A 16,310-nucleotide genomic window follows, 5' to 3' on the forward strand; every position below is an offset into this window, starting at 1 on the left:
AGGCTAGCGTTCTCCGAAACGGTACTGACCCTAAATGCAGATTCTGCGACATATTTGACGAAACAATAGACCATCTCGTTTCGTGGTGTCCTGTGCTGACACCAAACGAATACAAAAATCGCCACGATAGGGTAGGACAGTATATACATTGGAAGATATGTAAACACTACAAATTCGGCACTCCTGCTAACTGGTATGAACATCATCCTCAGCCAGTTGTTGAAAGTAAAAATGTCACCATCCTCTGGGATTTTCCAGTCAACACTGACAGAACGATCAAGGCTAATCGACCAGACATAATTGTTAAAGACTGGGAAGAAAATACCTGCAGACTAATAGAGGTAAGCGTCCCCACTGATAACAATACATCTGTAAAGGAATTTGACAAACTTAGTAAATATAAAGACCTGGAAATCGAAATACAAAAGATGTGGAATCTTAAAACAAAAACTGTTCCTGTTATTGTAGGTGTCCTAGGTATGATAAAAAGGTGATGTCAGAAACACCTAGACAATATCCCTGGAGAACCATGTCTCAAGGAAATCCAAAAGATTGTGCTAACAAGTACTGCCCACATCCTTAGAAAAACCCTATCAATGTAAATGTTTGTGTTGTATTACATGGAGATATTTCTCTACTTCTCCTCCCCAAGCTTTCAGCTATATTTCAACAACTCTTAACCTTCACTTACCCTAGGGCGCTGGGTGTGCCCCGGCAAGTGATTGCATCAAACATGCAGATTAAAAGTAAATGATAATAATAATAATAATAATAATAATAATAATAATAATAATAATAATAATAATAATAATGACAATAATGATGATGATGACGATGATGATAATTATGATGATGTTTATTATTATGAAAATGTTGTTTACTTGTTTATTCACAGTGTACAACGCGATCTTATTTACCATAAATTTACACAAAACACTATACACAAAACAATGAAACAATGTTACAATAAGAAACCCCTCACACATAGCCATGTTTACATACGTTTTTAGTAAGTCAATAAACCACCTTTTCTATATGGACGACCTAAAGCTGTTTGCCAGGAATGACCAAGAGCTAGAAGGGCTGCTAACAACTGTTAGCAATGATATCGGAATGGATTTTGGCCATGTACAACCATATATATTTATATGCGTGTGTGTGTGTGTGTGTGTGTGTGTGTGTGTGTGTGTGTGTGTGTGTGTGTGTGTGTGTGTGTGTGTGCGTGTGTGTGTGTAAAAGGCTACTAGTAATATATTGCCAGAGTTCAAGAAAATTTCTCAAGTCAATCGTATGATAGGGATTTCAAAGTCAGGCACCCAAAGCATTTTATATTCAAAGAATTGTCCATGTACTCAATGAAGGTGATCTGAACTGAAGAGTGAAGTTTTATGATTTGTACTTGGCAAGTTTAGAGGAGGTACTTTCTTGCCAGCAAATATTGTTTGATGTGATTTTGTGAGATTTAAACTAAATGGCTTAATTAACCCTTACAATTCCATCTGCTAAGGATTTGAAAACTCCGCATATTACGGAAGAATAACGTTAATTGACCTATATGGAGTAGCTGATAATCAAATTGATTAATTAGACCAATCTCAGTTGACTGTATATGAGCGGTCCCATTATTTCCATCATGATGGGGCACCCCAAAACCTGGACGAGATTTTGCCTCCAGAGGGGGTCAGGAAAATACAAATGGTGTTCTCCTGCCTCTCTCCACTAGATTTTTCTTTTTATGAGGATACTTAAAAGAAAGTTTGAGGTACAAAAGCAGCAACAGTCAACAAATTGAGTGCAGTCACTGAACGAGAAAGGGCACGGATACTGAACGAAAAATTAAACTACGTTAAACAAACAAATTACAATTTTCTCAAGAAAGCCAAGAAAAAAAATGTTTTATTTTGACACATTCTACCACTATACGAAGTTTTAAAGTGTTTAGTTAACTAGAAATTGTGTTGAAATCTGGACTTCAAAAGGAAAAGATCCTTCATCTATCCATCTATCTATCTTTCTATCTATCTATCTATCTATCTATCTATCTATCTATCTATCTATCTATCTATCTATCTATCTATCTATCTATCTATCTATGTACCTACCTATCTATCTCTGTATACATACATACATAATACACACACACACACACACACACACACACACACACACACACACACATATATATATATATATATATATATATATATATATATATATGCAGCCACATATTTCTTCTTGAGTAATACTAAAGAAAACAGGATCGCCGCATTAGCCGTCAAAAGGGCAGTGTGAAATAGGGGTCAACCGCAGAAGCTTACAAACAGAATAGATTTCAGTTTCAAAACACCTCGCCTACCTCCTACTGAACCCTAAAGATGAATTTAAAATAATGTAGATAAATATTATAACCTGTTGAAAAGCTCCACTTAAAACTCGAAGCGCTGCGAAGACCCATATGTTTGGTGAGAGTGCACTTCCGGACGCACATAGCACGAGGAAAAATGTACAGCCAACATGAACTGGTTTCCGACCTATTTTATCTGCAAAGGCCGTAAATATCAAAGCACCAGCTCCTTGGCCTGCAGTAAATAAAGATTGTGTTAATTCCGCCAAGCCTTCTTTATCACAAACCAGGTTCCACTGTAACGAAAACAAAGGAAGTGAGAGATACGTAATAGTTTTCGATTTTATGCCAAAAATACATGTAATAGAAAAACATATTGAAATTTAAAAGATATCTGGATGATGATAAGAACAAGATAAGTCAAAGAGAGCATCAGCAAAATTCTAAATGAAGAAATTTGTAGATTTGGTATTTCTTACTAAAAGGCACAGGCGTGGCTCTGTTGTAGGATGTTTGCTTCCCGACTACATGTTTCGGGATTCAGTTCCAGGAGACACTTGCTCAACATGCCACGTAATGGAACTGAATCCCGAAACATGTAGTCGGGTAGCAAACATCTTTCAACAGAGCCACGCCTGCGCCTTTTAGTAAGAAATACCACATATATATATGTATATATAGGCGCAGGAGTAGTGTGGTTAGTAGCTTGTTTACTAACCACATGGTTTCGAGTTCAGTCCCACTGCGTGGCACCTTGGGCAAGTGTCTTCTACTATAGCCTCGGGCCGACCAAAGCTTTGTGAGTGGATTTGGTAGATGGAAACTGAAAGAAGCCCGTCGTATATATGTATATATATATATATGCGTGTGTGTGTTTGTCCCCCTAACATTGCTTGACAACCGATGGTGGTGTGTTTATGTCCCCGTTACTTAGCAGTTCGGCAAAAGAGACCGATAGAATAAGTACTGGGCTTACAAAAGAATAAGTCCCGGGGTCGAGTTGCTCGATTAAAGGCGGTGCTCCAGCATGGCCGCAGTCAAATGACTGAAACAAATAAAAGAGTAAAAGAGTATATATCTATATCTATCTATCTATCTATCTATCTATCTATCTATCTATCTATCTATCTATCTATCTATCTATCTATCTATCTATATATATATATATATATATATATATACTTAAATATAAGAGAGTTACCGCTAAGTGGTTAACTCTAGTGCTAAAAATAGCTCCTTTTTCTGGTATAGCTACCAAAAGTTGTTTCCAATAAGAAATAACATTACATTCAAAGTAAGGAAAGTGAAGTACAACGAAAAAACAGATTAACGCCGAACAATGTTATTTCTTATTGGAAACAACTTTTGGTGGCTATACCAGAAAAAGGAGCTATTTTTAGCACTAGAGTTAACCACTTAGCGGTAACTCTCTTATATTTAAGTATAAATTTGTATTGTCTCCCTGGTTTTTTATGTGCTAAGCCACTTGGTGTTAAACTGATGGTATTATTAAATTAATATCTAATTTTTTCACCCTCATTTATGAATGTATATATATATATATATATATATATATATATATATATATATATATATATATATATATATATTACGGAGATGTTCTTACATACCAAGTGACTTGATATGAGATTGTGTGCTGAAACAAATACAATTGCAGCGTGGAAGGTGTTATAAGCAATTGTATATATATATATATATATATATATATATATATTCTAGTTTCAGCTCAGAGCTGCGGCCATGCTGATGCACCGCCATTTTGTGCTACACTGTTATTACGAAGAACCTCGTCTAATATGTGGTACTTGGTGAAGAATGAAGTTTGATATAGCTACTCTCATTTGCACTTCTTGCCGTGAGGTAGGCTCATCTGGGACTCCTGACAGGAAGATGTCCAGCTTTGATTTAAAATCCACTACATCTACTTTAAGCAACTTCCTCAGACTCTTTGGGAGAATATTAAAAAGCTGTGGGCCCTTGAAACCCGGGCTGTTGCACAGAAGCTGGTCCTGAAGCGTGATGGCATTGCTGGGATCTTTGGCAGTATGCAGTGTCGTCCCGTTCTAGCATTGGTGTAGCTTACAATGCCAAAATTTGGCACGATTCCTTCCAGGATCTTCCAGACATATATTACTGCATACCTCTCCCGTCTTCTCCTCAGGGAGTAGAGTCTTAGCTGTTTCAACCTTTCCCAGTAGCAGAGCTGTTGCAAAGAGACGATCTTCTTTGCGAATCTTCTCTGGATTGCTTCAAGGTCCGCTGTTAATTTTACACTAGTGGGTGACCATAGCTGTGAGCAGTAATCCAGGCGGCTGAGGACGAATGTCCGCCAGAAGACCATCATGGTTTCCTTATCTCTGGTTCTGAATGTTCTTAGGATCCACCCAGCCAGTCGTCTGCACTTTGTCGCCATCCTGGTAATGTGCACTTGGAAAGAGGTATCATCACTCATGTCGATACCCAGGTCCCTCACAGACTTAGGCTTTGGGATTGAAATTCCCTGTGGACCGGTATATCCTGTAAGTTTAATACTCAGTTTTGGACGCTGGTAGCGCAGGGCCTGGAATTTTTCAGCATTAAACTGCATATTATTATCCTCAGCCCATCTGTAGATTGAGTCCAACTCCTGCTGCAGGTGTGCAACATCGCTGAGGTTCTGTATTTTCTGCGAGGCTTTCGTATCGTCTGCATAGCTGGCCAGAGTGGCTATCCGGGCATTTGAGGGCATATCTGAGAGGGCCACTATAAAAAGCAGTGGTCCCAAGACAGTGCCCTGTGGAACACCGCTCACTATTTGTGTGTTCATAGAGGTGACTCCATTAACCACTACTGCCTGACTCCTATCTTTCAGGAAGTCATGTAACCACACTCCAAGTTTTCCAGCTATGCCGAGGTCACGCAGTTTGTGGCATATCATACCATGATCCACCTTGTCAAAAGCTTTTGCAAAATCAAGGTAGATTACGTCCACATTTGATTTGTTGAGTAACTGCCTCAACACCCAGTCATAATGTTGTAAGAGCTGGGTCAGGCAGCTCCTACCTGGTCGAAAACCATGCTGGGTATCACTCAGCAAGTTACTTTCCTCAAGGAATGCGATTAGTTTCTTTCTGACTATCCGTTCCATGACTTTGCTGATGTGTGAAATCAGAGAGATAGGCCTATAGTTTTTGGCATCTGCTCTACTTCCCCTTTATGTATTGGGCATATTATTCCCTCCTTCAGCTTGCTTGGCAGTTTGCCATTCGCAAGAAAGCTCTGGAAGAGAATCTTGAGGGGTTTTGCCAGGGCATGCTTACACGCTTTGGGGAGGATGACTGGGAAACCATCTGGACCAGCAGCTGAGTTCGTGTCCACTTTATCTATGGCTTGTAGGACATCTTTTTCGCTAATGTCAATACATTCTATTGTAACCGCCTCGCTGGTTATAGGTGAGGCGGCAAAGAAGTCCACTGGTTCGTTCACTTGTCTGTGTTCCAACGGGGTGGTAAAGACACTTTTGAACTGGTCATTCAGCATCTCACTGATTTTAGTTGGACTGTCTGTGAGGGAGCCATCCTTTTGGAGGAGGGGTCCTATCTTGTAGTGCAATGAGACTGTTTCTTTCGCATAATGAAAGAATGCCTTTGGGTTTGATTTAATGTTTTTTATAACCCAGGCTTCTTTCTCCTTCACATAGGATTGTTGCAGCCTTTTTTCGATCTCCATCAGTGTTGTTTTTAGACGGGACGTTTCGCTACTTTTGGGATGTTGGTTGAGACGATTTGCAACCTTCGTCCGTCGTCTCATGAGGATCTTCCTGTCTCTTGGAATCTTGCTCCTATTTGTTTTGGCCTTGTGCCCTGGGACATATTTCTGACATACGGCTTGCACAGAAGACGTGAAACATTCTAGTTTCATGTCAATGTCTGGTGTGGAGAGACATTCCGGCCAGTCCTCTCTGAGGATCTCTTTTTGGATCGATTTCCAATCTGCTTTGTGGAAGTTCAGATTGGAGAGATTTCGGGTGCTTCCTTTAGGCTGTATGTCTCTGGTTACTTTTGGCCCAAACATAGACAGCTCTATTATGTTGTGATCCGAAACTGATGTCGGTGTCACTTTCACATCATGAATGATGTCCATATTGTTCGTGAAGCAGAGATCCAGAATGTTATTCGCCCTAGTTGGCTTAAGTACAACTTGCTCCATGAATAAAGCATTGCTGAGGTTGAGCAGGGACTCCACCTGTACTTGCTTGCAATGATTCATTACTGAGAGTATGTGACCTTCGGGCCATTTGACGATGGGGAAGTTGAAATCACCCATAAGAAATATGGTCAGGTGGTGTTCCAGATTCATGAGGATTTCTTTAATTCTTGTGAGGCAATCTTCAAACTTGCCTGTGTGATTTGGGGCATCCAGTGGGCAATATGTAGTGCATATGACTATATTATGTTGTCTTATGTATACAATTAAAGTGTCACATACCGAATTTGAGTATGTCATTAAGACCTGGGGTGTGAGGTCATCTCGGATGTATACAGCAACTCCACCATGGCTCCTTTCCCTTCTGTCTGTTCGCAGTATGGCATAGTTTGGTATGTGTACTTCTGCGTCCTCTATATCAGGGCTGAGGTGAGTTTCCACAAGTGCTATGCATAGGGCTTGATTGCATGCAGTAAGATCTCTCAGGAAAGAAATTTTGTTTCTATTTTGATACAACAGGCCCCCAATATTTAGTAAAAGTATTGGGGTGACGGCTGTGCAGGCGTTAGGGGAGGCCATCCCGTGTCTGTTGACTGTGGTGGTCTTGCATAGTGGTGGGCAGGGTTCCTTCTCTGTGCTTGGTGTAGCCAAGTTAGCTGCCGGACAATTCTTTGCGCCATGCATAAAAAATACTCTTGCTCAGCTGCTGCGTTGCGCAGAACATCTGAGGAGCGCACTTCGGTTTTGAAAGTTTTCCTGGGAGACATTTCTTGTGTTCCCTCGGTAAAGTTTTTCTCTTTGAGTCCCCTGAAGTTCTGACGGGGTGTCGGGTGGGTGAACCGGCAGTTTTTGCCATCCTCTATATATATTTAGCGAGAAAGGGAGGTTACGAGAGGAAATGATGTCCGAGAGACCCAAAGGTATCAGGTAATGCTGAATAAGTGCTATGGATAGACCATAATTAAGTTCCAGGTTCGGTGATTATGTGAATAAGGGGTCCAAATTAGGTCATATATCAGCGTGTGTATATAAAACTTTTTTCTGTAATGAGATAACAAACCAAGGCTGAGTAGATTTTAGAAAATTTATAAATAGAATGTCTTACAGCTTTTTCTAGGATATTTATTATATCCCTTCATCGGAGACGGTGTGAGAAGATGGTTAAGCAATAGTTAATTTACATAAGATATAAAATAGAGAGTTAGGTGGAGGAAACAAAAGAAAATAGGTGTGAGATATGCAGGGATATTGTCTTTGTAGATCCATTATTTAGGCAGAATGGTATACATATAAGATTCCAATACCTTATAAGTAAAATCCAATAGTATTTAAAATTGGTCATTCCAAGTACAGAGTTTATAGACAGTGTTATTGAATCAAGGATTTTATTTAAAGCGACCTAAAAGTAGGGAATGTATTAGTAAGGTCAAATCGAAAACAAGAAGAGAGGAACAAAGAAAGAGAAAAAAAGAGTAAAAAGAGAAAAGAAAGAGAAGAAAATAAGAAGAAAAATAATAAATAATGGAAAATAAAAATTAAAAATAAAGAAAAAACAGGAAGAGAAGAATAAAGAAAAGAAAGAAAAAAGAAAAAGGAAACACAATGAAGAGATACTAAGGCAAAGTGTACCAGTTAGTGGTCAATTGAGAAGTAGCAATGGGGAGAGAAGGGTGATAGAGAGAGAAAGGTATTAGAGTGTAAAAAGATAGGAGTGGGGGTGATAGAGGGAGAGGTATAAAAAGTAAAGGAGTGTCACTTGTGCAGTGATACAGTCTAAGTGATGGGGCAGAGAGAGAGAGGGTAGTAGTATGGAATGAAAAATTCAGGAATTTGGGTGCTTGGACAGGTCAGTGCTTAGTAGTAGAAGGAAATATATATGTGAAGATGTATACATATGTATATATTAGACAGATATTTATACATATCAATATCTACATATACAACTCTTACTCGTATGCATATGCACACATGCGCACCCATATATACGTGTATCTGCATGTATTATCGCTCCTGTACACGCAGGTATATATACCTTGCATGTGTAAGTACATTCACACATACACACATACATACATACATACATACACGCATACACGGACACATACATATATACGCACATACGCATGGATGCACATACACACGAATATGATTAGATGGTTGTGATATTCAAGCATAAGTGAGGAATTAGATAGGGATTAGGAGTTAAAATGTAGATTTATAAGGTTATTGGGATTACCTAAGGGGTATTGCGGAAATGTACTGTATGGTCGTTTAGGCATTTGTATTTGTGGTAGAATTTGAATGTGTGAAAAAAACGGTTGTTGCATGTGTTTAGTGCCTCATTATATTTATTTAGCAGTGCTGGAGAGTTGTACTTTAATATGTGAAGTGCCTTCTTGCAGGTTGAGCGTTGACTTCGGTAGGGAAGCCGAGAGTCCAGTATGAACCATGACAGAGTATAGGGTATATTTGTATTTTTGAGATGATGTATGTAGTTGGCGAGTGTTGTATATTTACTATGTTTACTGTATTTAAAAGAATGGAGGTGAGTGGCGTAACGTTGCTTGCAATTTTTGGTTGATCCTATGTATATGGCTGTGGAGTTGTATTATAGATTGAGGACACTGCATTTGTAAATTACATTATATCTTCTGCAATGGGTTTGTAACGGACAGATGGTTCCAGGACGGCAATTACAATTAGGTGAATTGTGGGGACTGTGTTCAGTAATAGAGGAGGTAATATCGTCAAAGAGGTTATAGAAGGGGTTAGAAGATTCTATATTATTAGTATTATTAACGTTATCATTACCATCATTGCTATTATTACTATTGTTGTTATTAATTGTACTATTTGTAAGGGCGTTAGATATTGTGGCGGTGTTCCGGGCAGTGTCAGTAGGGTGAGTTGGGTTGTTGTTGTGGTCTAATGTAAGGGTATCTGTGCTGGAGCTGTGTGCGTGTTCGTATTACTAGAGTTGTAGTTAATGTGAGTTTTGATCGAAAAGAGAGACCTTTTGCTTATTAGAGTCAGCTACAATAGAGTTAAAGTTGGGTGAGGTAGAATAAGATAGTTTCGGTGCGGATCGATTAAAGAGAGAATGATATTTATGTTGTCGAGGGAAGTTAGAGTCTAGCATTCTAAAGAAGGATTTAGCTAAGTTCTTAACGTTTAGTTAGAATGGGGGTGTGTACCACAGAATAGAGCGTCTACCACTTTTTAGGAGGTCTGGGAGTAGTGCTATCTAAGTTTTTAGATAAAAGAGTGCTATCTATATTTTTGAGGAAGGTATGTGGGTGGCGAGGCCTTTTGTTGTTAGCTGTTTTAGTTGTCTTCGTTTTTGACCTAGTGTTAAATGAATGTGTATGTGGTCTACGTTGCCTAGGTGTAAGACCTTCCAGGGTTCCATCGACGAGTGTGTGTAGTTGGTTGCGATTGTGATGGTTGGTGCATGTTTGAGATGTGATTTGAGATATGTATTGCTTGAGCCTGGTGTTATGGATGTATTCTATTTGTTGGGGAAAAGCCACTAGTGGCGAGTGCTTGATTATAATATGGTGCGTGATTATTGAAATTTTCTTCAGTGGAAGAGAGGTCGGATATGCGGGTTGAGATACCCTTGATTATGTTATCGAAAGTGGATTTGTGGTGATTGGAGTGGATGTTAAGATATTTAAGGTATTGGTTAGGTTTGTGGTAAGGTGAGCATTGGGAGGTTGATAAGTTTAAAGTTGCGTCAAGAAAATTAACAGTTTTGTGAGCGTTTTCGAATGTGATGGAATAGGCTGTTGGTTAGAGAAGAATTTATGTAGATCCTTTCTAGTTCTTTCTAAGGAAGATTTATTTATGCTTTTAGTAACTAATAAAGCGTCGTCCCTGTATAGGCCGCCCTTGATTCTAGGGAAGTGTATATGGAGCTGATGTAGTATGTATAGTCCAAGTCAGTGACCTGGGGTGAATTGGATGATCCCATGGTTATGTCGAATAGGTTGCTATGGTAATTGCTATGGTTATTCCATAGCAATATGTATATATATATATATATATATATATATATATATATATATAAATGGAGTTAAACGCAGGTGTTATTCAAATTATTTTACTTCCGAAACATGTTTTGAAGATATCACTGGTATTATTCTAAAGAAATAAAATGGTGTAAACAATGTAATTTTTTCTTCAGGGAAGTGAAGAAATGAAATTCGTCAATAAGACATTTTAACAGAATATGATGGATATGTATAGTGATTAACTGAACGCTATTAAGATTGTTTCAAAAAAAAAAAAAAGAAACGTTATAGGATATAATGTCAAAGGTAGCCTATAGAAAGAGGAGGAATAAATGAGAAGTATATGACTATATGTATATTAAATAAAACCATATAGACTTGGAAAAAGATATATCTAGTGAATGTGAAATGTAAGAAGAAAATTAATAATCAAATTATATATAATGATAGATATCACTTATGTGAACTAAAGGTGTGTTTCTGCCTGTGTTTACATCGGTATGCATTGAAGCTGTGAAAATTATGGAGAAGTGTAACTTACAAATGAAGACAGAACCACTTGATCCTAATCAACCTCGGTTTATTTTGAAAGATCATAAACAAAATTTTTTAATAACCCATCGTCAAGACTTATCTGTCTTTCTAGCTCTGACATCGGTGTACTTAGTATTCTAGATAAATATATTCTTACCTTAGTTAAGAAATTAAAACTTAGTTTATGGTCCAATTCATTTCAAGTAGTCGACAGGTTTAGTTCTATTACTAATAAGAGGAGCACTAAGTTTATCCAGTTTGACATTTCTAGTTTTTATTCCTCCATCAACTAAATAGTACTTCATGAGGCACTTTGGATTGCTCAAAACAAAGCTGGTCTCACCAGGGAAGAAATTAATGTTGTGTTGGCCAACAGATCATCTATTATAAAATTTGACAATAAGTTGTGGGTCCGTAAGGATACACCAGATGGTTTTGATGTTACGATGTAAAGTTTTGATTCGACACAAGTAGCTGATTTAGTCTGTATATATATATATATATATATATATATATATATATATATATATATGTAAGTACATTAAAAGGCTTCCAATAAAGAAGCAAGTGCTAGATACACAAAGAGGAGATAAATTCATGAAATGGAAGGAAAATTAAAAACGTTTACCATCTCAGCCAATCTTGTACTGCAGTTTCGTCTTTTTTTTAGCAAATGGATAGAATTCATCTGCCAAGGCCAGACTCGTCAGCAAGAAGCCTTTATAATCCAAGCTATACATATCGCTAGAAGTACGTGCAAATCTAACGATTTGTATACTCTAATTTTTCAGACCAGTGCGCAGACGCAAACCATACCCGGCGAACAGAGAGCATGCCGGTAAAATTTAAGAGCATATTCATCGAGCAATATTTAAAACATAGTAAAAAGGGTAATAAAAATAAATTATTATTACCAGCGACCTTGCACAAAAGACAAATTAGTCATTAGACTATATGTTATTCATATATAAGTACATTAAAAGGCTTCCAATAAAGAAGCAAGTGCTAGATACACAAAGAGGGGATAAATTTATGAAATGGAATGAAAATCAAAAACGCTTACCAACTCAGCTAATCTTGTACTGCAGTTTCGTCTTTTTTTTAGCAAATGGATAGAATTAATCTGCCAAGGCCAGACTCGTCAGCAAGAAGCCTTTATAATCCAAGCTATACATATCGCTAGAAGTACGTGCAAATCTAACGATTTGTATACTCTAACTTTTCTGACCAGTGCGCAGACGCAAACCATACCCCGCAATACCATACCCTGGTATTAATAATTTATTTTTATTACCCTTTTTACTATGTTTTAAATATTGCTCGATGAATTTGCTCTTAAATTTTACCGGCATGCTCTCTGTTCGCCGGGTATGGTTTGCGTCTGCGCACTGGTCTGAAAAATTAGAGTATACAAATCGTTAGATTTGCACGTACTTCTAGCGATATGTATAGCTTGGATTATAAAGGCTTCTTGCTGACGAGTCTGGCCTTGGCAGATGAATTCTATCCATTTGCTAAAAAAAAGACGAAACTGCAGTACAAGATTAGCTGAGATGGTAAACGTTTTTAATTTTCTTTCCATTTCATAAATTTATCCCGTTTTTGTGTATCTAGCACTTGCTTCTTTATTGGAAGCCTTTTAATGTACTTATATATGAATAACGTATAGTCTAATAACTAATTCGTCTTTTGTGCAAGGTCGCTGGTAATAATAATTTATTTTTATTACCCTTTTTACTATGTTTATATATATATATATATATATATATATATATATATACTTTTTGAAAAGGCAGAACAGTTCCCAAACATAAATGGAGGTCTATATCATGATGATTGTTTACTTTGCCTTCAAAATGTTTAAGAATAGTTTAGTTAGGTTTTTCCTTAGAATGGGCTTAAGCATAGTTTTTGATGATGATGTAACAAAGGTCAACTTTTTAGATATTACCCTTAACTTACACAATAACTCTTATTTCCCATACCACAAACCATCGACCAAGTATATTAACAAAATCAGTAATCATTCTAGGGCAATTACTAGGAACTTAGTTAAGAATATTTAATTTAGATTGTCTAAGTTATCTGCTAATGTTGACATTTTCAGTGATAAGGCCGAATTTTTAAACTCTGCCTTACTTAAAGCAGGTTAAACAGATAAATCTACCTACGTTAATTCAATTCAATCTTATTCTACCTTTATTAATGTAGATATAAAATCTGGCTGTAAGGATATACACGATATCAATTTTAATTTATATACCAAAACCAAACAGAGGAATATATTTATATAATCCCCAAACAGAGGAATATATTTATTTAATCCCCTATTTTCGTTCTAATCTATGTCTTTCAAGAATATTTGCACCAAAAATAAGGTAACAAATAGTAAAACCATTTGGTTAATTATTCCATATGGGAGGCAAGTTAAATCTAATCTTCCTTTGCAGTTTCGTGAAGCTATTATTAGGAATTTTCAAAGAATTCTAAGGTATTACTCTATTATCAACTCATACACGATCAGGATTGATTTTTCCAACACAAAAAATATCTTACAAATTATCTCTTCACATAGTTACTAACCATTACTAACCTGTTAAATATTGATACATTTACTAATACTAACATTAATTTAGCTAATACCATCCATCCCCCTAGAAATATTAATAACAAGGTTGTTGCATCTGAGGTCAATTGCAACAGAATCAAGTTTATGTCAAGTAACTCTAAAATTAAAAATTCTATATACCAGTGTAAAATTACTACTGGTAATGAAGTATTTTTTAAATAGGAAGCACATTTTCTCAGTTATCTAAAATAATTTCTAATCATTACTCTACATTTAGGGATAGGAATAAACGAAACAGTACAGGGTTTAGTAAATTAATTTGAAATCTTTTAAGACCACAATTACAATTTAATTTAGATTGGTTGATTCTCTCAACCTCGATACCTTATAACAAAGGCAAGGAATTCTGTCTTCTCTGTAATTCTGAACTATTTTTTATTCTTTTTTCTAAAAATTCCCTTCTAAACACGGTTGTAGAGCGTGCAAACCGATGTAAACATCGGCAGAAAGACACCCTTAGTTCATATATGTGATATCTATCATTATATATAATTTGATAATTAATTTTCTTCTTACATTTCACATTCACTAGATATATCTTTTTCCAAGTCTATATAGTTTTATTTAATATACATATAGTTATATACTTCTCATTTATTCAGTTTTTCTTTCCTTTATCCCTCCTCTTTCTATAGGCTACCTTTGACATTATATCCTATAACGTTTCTTTTCTTTTTTTTTTTGAAACAATCTCAATAGCGTCCAGATAATCACTATACATATCCATCATATTCTGTTAAAATGTCTTATTGACGAGTTTCATTTCTTCACTTCCCTAAAGAGAAGATTACATTGTTTTACACCATTTTATTCTTTGGAATAATACCAGTGATATCTTCGAAGCATGTTTCGGAAGTAAAATAATTTGAATAATACATGCGTTTAACTCCATTTATTTATTTATATATATTATACAAAAGATTTCACGTAAACCCTACGTTTCTACCTTTAAAAACAAGGAATTAGAATCTTTTTATGGTGTGATTTTTTGCTACCCTTGTAACTATTTAGGTATTTTTGCCGTGTTAATTTTTAACAAGGGAAAAATACACACATCTATCTATCTATCTATCTATCTATCTATCTATCTATCTATCTATCTATCTATCTATCTATCTATCTATCTATCTATCTATCTATATATATATATACAGACATGTCAGAAGTAAATAAACACTCCATAACGCATCATTTTATGTTTATTTCAACATAAAAAGGGTTTCTTAATTGACATTCTTATGACTCAGATTCAATATGTGACAGTTTAATCTTGCCACGTACGAAAAGAACCCTTGGAACTGTTCGAATTTCAAAGAGGCCTCATTGTGGGTCAATCTGCAGGTGTACTTAGTGTTAAATCGCAGAAAACCTTGGGATTCTGCTTTCTACAGTTAATAGAGCTATTGTGCTTTGCACCAGAGAGGGAAAGTAATCCACACAACTTCGCCCAGATGGAGTAGGGCACTCAGGTATGACCCTACTCCAGAAAAGGAGTGGAGGATAATCTTCGTTGCAAGTAATTTGACATAACTGAACAAATTGATGTCAGTCCCAGAAGAGCTACCAGATATTTCTACAAATTTGGCTACTATGGTAGAGCAGAAAAAAGGATGCCATCTCTCCGACCAGCCAATATAAAGTGGAGAAAAGATCGGTCCAGTGAGATCGTGGAGAGGCCACTAACATTTTGGGACACTGTCATATTCTCTGATGAGTCCAGATTTGCTATATTTTCTGGAAGTGGCCGCGTGCGTGTCTGGAGACTCTGTGATCAAAAGTTTGACGTGAAAAGATTACAATAAACTATGAAATACGATGGCTATTCTTTGATGGTTTGGGGAGCAATGGCCGATCAGAGCTGGTGGAGTATGAGAGAAACATAAACTCAGATAAATATGTGTAGAAAGGACTCCTTCCAATCTTCTCTAGAGTTAAATGATTACAAAAGACTATTTGTAGAAGGTAGGGCTCCTTGTCACACGGTTAAAAAGACCCAATATTGGTTTGAAGACAGTGGCGTTAAAATGCTTCCATGGCCAAGCCTGTCACGCGATATGAATTGGATACCTCTAGGGCATAATGGACAGAGCACTTCATAAAAAGAACAAGAAAACATCCTCAAAGCGAGATCTTTTGAGATTACTCCATGAAACTTGGCAAGATATTCCTCAAGAAAATATTCGTCATCTGCTCAGTAGCATGCCTAATAGGGTCCTTGCATTGAAAAATGCAAGGGGCATGTCTATTAAATATTGGATATTCACATTATAGTAATGAATAATTAATAAATGATTTGAAATTATAATTTCAGATTTAAATAATTTAAACGATTGTCTATTTACTTCTGTCATGTCTATATATGGGGTTATCTGATGATGATGATGATGATGATGGGTTTGTTAGAGCAAACCCACTTCTACTCAATTATTGGCCAAGCCGAAACAATTCACCAGACCAGTGTGTAGTTGCATCGAACCCGGTATCCATGGTAACAAAAGAAACTTCATAACCAAAAAGCCATAGAAATACTCGATCCAGGTTGACTGGTCGCTAGACAGCAAAAATATTTCTCTTTCAATATCGT

General features: G+C 36.6%; 1 protein-coding gene across 4 annotated transcripts in view; it reads right to left on the bottom strand.

Annotated features, from left to right (window-relative positions):
* LOC115217630 (organic cation transporter protein-like) overlaps positions 1-16,310 on the bottom strand; it is a 205,404-nt gene that overhangs the window by 31,482 nt on the left and 157,612 nt on the right. For all 4 annotated transcript variants that reach the window (XM_036507488.1, XM_036507489.1, XM_036507487.1 and 1 more), the window contains exon 3: positions 2,410-2,640. In XM_036507488.1, the coding sequence (XP_036363381.1) occupies positions 2,410-2,640 (231 nt within the window). The remainder of the gene's footprint in view (positions 1-2,409; positions 2,641-16,310) is intronic.

This window comes from Octopus sinensis, linkage group LG11 (genome assembly GCF_006345805.1).
Source record: "Octopus sinensis linkage group LG11, ASM634580v1, whole genome shotgun sequence".
NCBI classification, from domain to species: Eukaryota; Metazoa; Mollusca; class Cephalopoda; order Octopoda; family Octopodidae; genus Octopus; species Octopus sinensis.